The sequence below is a fragment of the Trachymyrmex septentrionalis genome, unplaced genomic scaffold (assembly GCF_001594115.1).
Source record: "Trachymyrmex septentrionalis isolate Tsep2-gDNA-1 unplaced genomic scaffold, Tsep1.0 scaffold31, whole genome shotgun sequence".
Classification (NCBI taxonomy): domain Eukaryota; kingdom Metazoa; phylum Arthropoda; class Insecta; order Hymenoptera; family Formicidae; genus Trachymyrmex; species Trachymyrmex septentrionalis.
Window position 1 is genome coordinate 1158374 of NW_017305474.1, and position 8937 is coordinate 1167310.

The 8937-nt window shown below is 41.1% G+C and overlaps 1 protein-coding gene across 1 annotated transcript in view; it reads left to right on the top strand.

Annotated features, from left to right (window-relative positions):
- The window catches only part of LOC108749666 (Down syndrome cell adhesion molecule-like protein Dscam2), a 95860-nt gene extending 90803 nt beyond the window's left edge, over nt 1-5057 (top strand). Inside the window, exons 24-29 of the mRNA XM_018488497.1 lie at nt 135-563; nt 929-1213; nt 2781-3067; nt 3680-3932; nt 4050-4140; nt 4487-5057. Of these exons, the coding sequence (XP_018343999.1) occupies nt 135-563; nt 929-1213; nt 2781-3067; nt 3680-3932; nt 4050-4140; nt 4487-4913 (1772 nt within the window). The 3' untranslated portion in view covers nt 4914-5057. The remainder of the gene's footprint in view (nt 1-134; nt 564-928; nt 1214-2780; nt 3068-3679; nt 3933-4049; nt 4141-4486) is intronic.
- The last annotated feature ends 3880 nt before the right edge of the window (nt 5058-8937 follow it).

Sequence of the window (8937 nt, forward strand, 5' to 3'; positions counted from 1 at the left end):
AGAGAGAGAGAGAGAGAGGCAAAAGCGAGAGAGAGAGAGCGTATCTCTCGCTCGAAGAGCGAATGTCGGATGGTGTTTCGCCGACTCTCGAGCGGCGCGCGAGCTAAGTTCTAATTGGTAAACTTTATGCATAGTGCCGCCGACGTCGCCGACTCTGTTGGCGACCGGCACGACGACCGACGCTATCCAGCTACAATGGAAGCAGGGCGACAACGGTGGCGCGCCTATTAAGGGATTTCTCCTGGCTTATCGCCGGGAATTCGCCGAATGGGAAGAGGTCATGCTAGACCGACGAGAGAGCACGCATCTGCTCGAGGGTTTGCAGTGCGGCACGCGATACCAGTTCACGCTGGCGGCGTTTAACAGGATCGGCAGCGGCAGCGCGAGCGACATACAGACAGCGAAGACCAACGGCTCGAAGCCGGTCCCGCCACCGAAGCATCACTTCGTTAGGCCGAATCAGACGTTCGTTATTCTAGAATTGGCGGCCTGGCAGGACGGCGGGTGCCCGTTGACCTACTTTGTCGTGGAGTACAGGAGGCTGCCCGGGGATTGGCTGCTCGGTAAGAACCTGCGACTCTTACGGAAAGTTGACGATGCCGCGGAGAGAAGAAGAGAGAGGACCGATAATTGTCGCGAGCGTGACGTTGATCGTGCTGAATCAATTCTAAAATATCGATATCCGGAAAATTTCGTGAGAAATGCTGACAGTATTTCCTCTCACGTGTACGCGTATTAATTCTATTGATCGCAGTGTCAATTCGTACAATATAACATTAATTATTTCGTATCAATATGGAAATATCGACATCTAGAAAATATTTGAAAAATGCTCTCGCGTTAATTGTTTCGAGCACCCATCAATTATATTATCAATATACTCGAATGCCGATAATTAATCAGATTTTATCGGTAACGTATATTGCAGTGTCCAACAACGTGCCACCGCAGTCGAAATTCCCCATCGTAGATTTGGAGAGCGGCACCAGCTATGAGCTTCGCGTGACGGCTTACAACAACGCCGGTTCCACCCAGGCCGAGTACTTGTTCAGTACGCTGTCATCGAACGGAAACAACCGTTTGCACGAGGATCATCCGCAGGAGAGCGAGAACACTCCGCTGTATCTCGACGCGCACGTTTTGGCGCCCAGCGTTATCTCTGTTCTCGCTGTCATGCTGGCGATCGCCGGCGTGTGCTTTTGCCTCAAGACACGTGAGTAGTACGAGGCTCGTCGAAGCCCGCTCTATTAATTTACGTACGCGAGCGCGTACGCCCCGAGCAAGCGGACCAGCGAACGCGAGAGCTCCCTGCTGTACGGGGGATGCAGTTTTCCGTGTTGTAAAAAAAATCTGTCGGATGCCGTTTATTTTCGCGTATTCCACTTGGTACACATTGTAACGATTCCGCCGTGAATTGGAACAGGGGAGCGGGGGGATGGGACAGTCTAGATGTTTTATTTTTTCGTCAACTACCCTCGATATCAGGTACAATGTCAACAACAGCAGTTCACGATATCCGCCGCGAGCGTTTGGTTTAATTAAAAACTTCATAAACGAATCACGTAGCCGGGACGTTGCTCCAGATAGACGATGGTCTATCTGGAAACGAGAATATCTCCCTTTGCATAAATCATTCAAGAAATACGCTCGCTCGTACTTATTCGAGTTACCACAGTTTCTTGATATCGTCTGCAACAGTCTATGTAAGCGGCTTTTTTTTCTATCCACGAGAGAATGCGCTCAATTTACACAACGATGGAATTTTATATCTTTCTCATACGCCTATTCAGTGTCTGCGTTTTGTAACTTTCATGCTTTCTTAAATACTTTAGAAGCGATTTCTTTTCGCGTTTTTAGACTTATTTAACGATAAGAATTTTACTTGTCGGGCATCATAATTACTTTTTCTGTATACTTTTCTCATTAGAAATCTAATAACTGGCCAATTTAACATTGAAAGACAGTAATTTACTTATCTTTTTAATATTAAACGTATTAAAGAACTTGAACCTTGAGTATGCCTTTAATACTTAAAATAAACAATTAATTATTGTATTTCAGTATTAAATTGCCTAGTACTAGATTTCTGTAAGGATTAGCGTTACATATTTTACATAATATCTATATCACGGTTTTGATAACCGTCGAATGTCTGCTACATAAACTTATACCCGTAATGTAAATTAATCTCAGTTTAACTTATTTTTTTTTATCAAATTTAGAATTTGCTTTTCAAATTTACATATAAAAATATTATTAGGCATCAAGCTTTAGCTTCCACCGAATTGGACTTTCTGTACTTATTTCATTTATTCATCTAGCGACCTAGATTAACTTATTGTTTACTTTTTATCTCTTTCCGAAAGTTAAAAAAAGATAGAGAGTACATTAAACCAAGATCAAAGTTAATTTTTCATAGGTAGGAATGGACATTATATACACAGACTGAGCACTTTTATAAAAAAAAACTGCAGGTCGTGACCAGAAAGAGAAAGAAAACATAAGTACAGGCGAACTGTCTTTGTTACTCCTGCTCTTAAACCTTCTCTATTTTTCCTCTGCGACGAGGATAGCATGCCTGAGGCTGATGAAAAGGGAATATAGTTATCCTTCAATCTCACGCAAGCTCCCATAAGGCGTAATCTATATATCAGCAGATCATAGACACACACACACACACACACACACACACACACACACACACACACGCACGCACGCACGCACACACACATATATATATATATATCTATGATCCGCTAACTCGAGTATGTCATTTCCAGATCCAGAAGGATCCGGCGGCGCGAACGACCCGAGCTCGCAAACGCAAGCGGCCCTGGATAACAAGCACAACATGGAACAGAGGGAACAGTACTACGCGACCGTGAGAAAACCAGGACAACAGTCACCTTGTCGCGAGGTGAGCGCCCTGGAACGAATACCCGAGTATTCGGAAGACATTTATCCGTATGCCACCTTCAATCTGCCCGAGCAGGAAAATCTTTCGGCGAACCCCATGAGACAGGCGTTCTTCTACGAACGTAGCGAGACGATGCTGCAAGGTGCTCAAGTACGTTTATTTCTCACAACGATTTACGACGCCGCCGCAACGATCTATCTTACGATTTTTTTGACACCCGCTTCTCCGTAAATTGTGTGATGTCCTGGCAGATAAAAGATAAAAGATTTTTGAACTTATGACGCCTAGATGTCTGCCCCGGATAAAGTCACTGCGACTAAAAGTAATCTCATTAACGAAGTTATAGCGCAATGGAAGTAATTACTTTCCTTGCATTAATACTTAAAAGGACCATAAACTGTTCCGCGCTGTGTAGGGAACCTTAAATTAGAATCGCCGACATTATTTCATTACTATATGTATGTTCGAATTTAATTACAGTTTGAAATATATATATTGCGAGAGGTAATATGAAGGAAATGGTTTGTTAAAAATTCACTAGACTACGAAAAAAAAAAGGGACAAAGATATTCAATAACAATATTCGATTAATTTATCTTTGCCAATATTTTGCGATCGCAGATCAAAAATAACGTGATGTTACTCGCCATATTTTACGAATGAATATTTTAAAGATGACATTTGCGAGAGTCATTTTTCGCATGTCAAACATTTTCTCATATTTCTCCCGCAAAGAAATCTCATACAGCGAATCGATTGCAGTGCGACATGGACCAGTACACGAAAGTACGTGGTCGAGCGCGACGCAAATCAAAATCATTCAAATCGGAATCGGAGGAGTACGACACACTCGGCTCGGACAGCGACACGGAGGTCGGCACCAGCAGTCGTACCGAATCATCGAATCACCTGGACGACTCCGGACCGACGTCGATAATGGCACGCTCGCCAGGACCGAACTCTGTGAATCAGCGGGAGCAACGGCTCGCCCTGGTGCAGCGACCGGTTCATCATAGTAAGTTAGTATTCAGTTTTCTGTGTCCGGGCCGCGTGTAACGCAGCCTATCACGTAAATCAAGCGCGCAACCACTAATCCATTTTCTGCGTCAACGTCTCGCGTACGTCTTTCCAGATGTGCTGTACCACACGCACGAATCAAGTACATCAACCGAGCCGTCACCAATTTCTGAGAGAAAGACTTTCCCGAGGCTCGAAAAGCAACGGTAAGAACGTCGGTAGCGCCAGATTCGCACATTACATTGAGAGAGAAAAGTTTTGGAATTTGTAATATTATTAGCATATCATGCATATCATGAAAAATAGAGTTTCCTTACATAAATAATACTAGATGTATTAGTGTCTCTTTTTCAAATTATGTATGGACGCAAACACAGTAAGATTTGTACTTGCCATATTAACCCTGAATATCGGATATATCATTCATCACATTGATTCATTTGTACGAACGACTTGGAACGAATTGCTCGAATAAGTTTGAATTTCTTCCAAGAGTTTTTCTTGTACTGTCTTATTCTTTCAGTGTACTTGAACGACAACCTATTTTCGCAGGAGTCGCGGCGCGATCGACGTCGCGATCGACGGTCGCATTCCCGGTATCCTGCGACCGGTGCTGAAGCTATCGGAGTCCGGAGTGCATTCGTGCTCGCGAGGAGCGTCGCCGAGTCGTCCGGTGCGTCCTGGTTCCTACGACAGACTGGAGAAGGAGCCGCTGAGCACCAGGAAATCCGTCGAATCGCTCTGTCTCCTAGAGGAGCCGATGGGCACGTTCAGAATGATGAGGAGGGACGACGATTGGGGCAGCGAGCTGTCTACGTTGGAATTGAAGCCACCGAGCGGCTTCACCGACGTCCACGAAACCAGTGAGGCCGAGTGCGATATCGACATGAAGCTGAAGTTACACAGGAAACGACCGAGCGGTCTCCACTCGAACAGCTCACTCTCCAAATCGCCCAAGGATTTCACTATCACCGTCTAAGTGTTTTAATCAAATATCGAAACCAAAATGAAATTTAAAGGAAGTCAAAGAAGCGAAAGATTTAAATAAGCGAAGTATTGCCAAAGCATGAGTGTTATTAAGTCAAGTAAGTTACGATTTACGCCATTGAGATTCTTGCGATTACCAACGTCGCTCTGCGAGTCTAGATCTCTGGATGTTCGTCTTTTGGAGTGACTACTCTGTCAAAGACTTCGTTTACAAATAAAAACTTATTTTTCTAAAAAAAAAAAAAAAAAAAGAGGAAGGGGATAATTGCACCTTCGTTTATTCCCATAATCCCATAATCAAATAATAATATATCATAAACAATTCATATATTTAATCATTGTAATTATTCGTTGTAATTATATTATCATACTTAAACAATACTTACTTGCAAATCTTGCATCGACGGATATTTTCCAATTTAATCAAGTGGAATCATCGTTTGTCGTCGCCAACGTTTCGTTATCGTAAGCATATTCTTCTAAAAGTTGATTAGCAACAAAAAAACTGCATATAGATTTAAGTAAAAAATTATATTGATACATATAATTATATTCGGCTGCAATATCGAAAGAAGTGATGAAAAAGAGCATTTCTACTTTACCCAAAATGCTATGCGGAAATTAAAAAAATGCATTTTTCTTGTTTAGTTATATAATAGTATCTCCCTCATATTCTATTTCATTGTTATATAAAAAAATTTTATATTATTTTATTTTATATTATTCAATTAATTATCAATTGAAAAAATATTTCTTTTTTATGTAAAAATGAGAATAATTTTCAGAAATATCTCCGCATGATTTTTATAACCACTATAGTTGACTGAATCTTCATGTGATTAATGAAATGAGAATTTTTAATTAAATTAGTACTGTCAATGATAATTTACTTCAACATAAAAGCTAATAAACAAAAAAGAGATAATTGCACGGATAATTATTAAGAGATCGAATGGCGAGAGTAAGATACTTATAATAATGAGTGCATCGTAGTGAATTTAGTTATCATGTTTGCAATAGCGTTTTAAGCCTCGTGTCTACGATACCAGAAATCGCACCGAGACTTCGGATGAAGAAAGAATTGACCAATCGCAATAGTCATGTGATCAAATTGTTCAAATGTGATTTGCTAATTTTTTCTCCGTCCGAGATCTCGGACCGATTTCTAGCGTCGTGAACATCGGGCTTTAGGAAGCAATTAAATTCGGATTGATGCTTATGAAGGCCTATGATGACTCGCTGGTGAGTGAAGCTGATTTGACCATTTGCAAATTTCTCGCAAACTATTTATTAGACGTATATGTTCTTAAGCACGGACAATTCTTCTCGAATGAAGCGTACAGTTAAAAAAACGAGTAATACTATCGCACATAATGACTGATATCGCAATCATTATATCCGTTTAAACCTCTCTAAAATTTCTCTGTCTTTTGTTTCTTTTTTTTCTTTACGTTTTCGTTGAAATACGTACTGTGTGTGTCGAGTAATAGAGTTTGATGGAGACCAGCATTTGTGTTCTTCCCGGTTCATTGACGCGTGTCGTTAGCCGCTCAATGATTTATAATTAACAATGAGTCGCGCGTCGCGACAAGGATGACTCGCGTGACGTCGTAGGAACAGAGAAACAAAGCTTTTTGATTTTTATATTCGTGCTTCGCGCTTTAACATGTCACGCGGCTCGTCTCTCTTTCTCTCTTTTTCTCGGCGCGAATGATCTCTTTCACTCCCGAGCGACGGTCAGAGAATCTCGATTTGTTAAAAATTCTATCGAAGGCAGTGCGGTCGCTATGCTCGGAGATTTAACTCTTTCGCTACTGGTATAAGATCACCGGTTTCTTCATGCAGTAATGCACCAGCGATTGCAGCCCATTTAGAACCGATGCCTGCAAATGCATTATTTTCATGCATTTTAGGAGATAATAATATATAATCGTCCTTTCATTTATATACAAACGAAAATACATTTCGGATTAATTATTATAATTGCATGATATTTGCATTTCTCGTGCATTTTCCGAAGATAAATTCAATACTTACAGATCTCCCCTTCTTATTTATACAGACAGAAATACATCGATTAATAATTGCTTGATTTCTCTTGCGCCCACTCTTGTGTGTGATTGCAGTATATTTGATTGCTAAATCACTAAATTTGATAAACTTCTACATTTCCAGCGTAGAAGGAAAGTTTTTATTGAATTTTAATTTATTCTAAAAAATCGGATACGTCGAAACGAAAAACAAAGAATACGCCGTCAAAATCTTCTGCTTAGATGCCATAGCGAAAGAGTTAAGGAAAAGGAGTATGAGAAAGGAAGGAATGTTCTCGTAGGTACTTGTTTGGCAGTCTTGACTGTCATTTTACGTATTGGCTTCGCATAATTTTCCTCGTCTTACTCGTCGGATATTAATTGGGCATGGCGCGGATTCGTGATACCCGATTGTTTCTCGGGACCCTCCCCTAAAACTTTCCTACCGCTACAATTTTCATACGTTAGCCGACACCTCGGTGTATCAGCAGTATCGATGATCGTGCATCGTGAATGCACGTTTAAACATCGTGAATATACGTATAAACAGCTTTTCCCTCTTTTTTTTACAATTACCGTAGGCCGTAGTGCTTACGTTTGGGTTGCGGGGAGAGAATTAGCCCCCGTCGTATGTATTCTCTGCGCGGCGATTTGTTACAACCCAGATAACAATTCAAGGATCACGCAAAAGTCGATAAAAAATTTAAACTGACTTTATTTTGATTGTCAATGTCGATAACAAATCAAATTTTCTAGCCAAAAATTATCATTTTGACTTTCATGACGTCAACATAAAGTCATTTTAACTCTCTCTCTCTCTCTCTCTCTCTCTCTCTCTCTCTCGACTTGGCGTATTCCTTGGGAAGCTGACATTATTTGTCGTCATTTTGACATCATAGTGACGACAAATAATGTCAGCTTGCTATCTGGGATATAGTAATTATAAAATTATAAATTGTGGCAAAACTTATGTACGAAACAATCGAATGTGCTCGAAGTGTGATTTTTCACGGTTGTCTATTGAAGTTTCGATAGGCATTCGACATATACATTCTCTGTTAAAACACATCCATTTCTATATATATATAATATATATATATATATATATTTTTTTTTTTCTCTCGCTGGATATACGTATTTTATATAAGTAACGGACTCTCTGAACGACTGCGCGCTAACGAGATCCGCGCAATCCCGATTCGCTCTTCCGTGTTTTTTCACTTAATAAAATACACATATACACATACGCGTACGTATATATATCACATAAAACCAACTCGGAGACCGTTCGCTTTTCTTCCACGTGTGGTCCGCGCGAATACTACAGTTACAATCGCAGTCTTTATTATACCGAAGATGTAAAAAGAAATCCGACGAACGTCTCGCTGGAGCTCGACCACCCCTTCGCGATTACTCATGCGACATTCGAAATTATCCGCGATTGATATCGGCGAACCGTCTTTCTCTCTCTCTCTCTCTCTCTCTCTCTCTCGCAGAAGAGCTCGTTTCGAAATGGGATTAACAAGAAGGAAAATGATTGCCCCTTTCCCGTCAGCAAATAGCCGTTTTACAGTCATCCGGCAGACGAATGACAGGCAAACGCAGTTCAATCGTTATCTTTCTCGTCCCGATCGTGGCGTAGCGGATGGCGAAGGAAGGAAAGAGATAGAAATGAAATCAAGAGCCAGGGGAGCTAGATGCGAACTAACGGTGTGAAAACGAACGAGACAATGTGTGTGTGCGTCATCTTACAAATATTATGTTGACTAGAGTCTACATTATCTATACACACCACCTATTTTATCATCGACGAGTTATACGCGGGCGGCCGCACACGCCCCCACCGGATCATCCCTTTGTCATCTCACGGCCACTCATACCTCGTTAGACGTCTATTTTTCTCTTATCCATGTAGGTACGTACACATATAATCGTGTAATATCGTAAAATACAATATAGATCGCGTCCGTGCACGTACGCGACGAG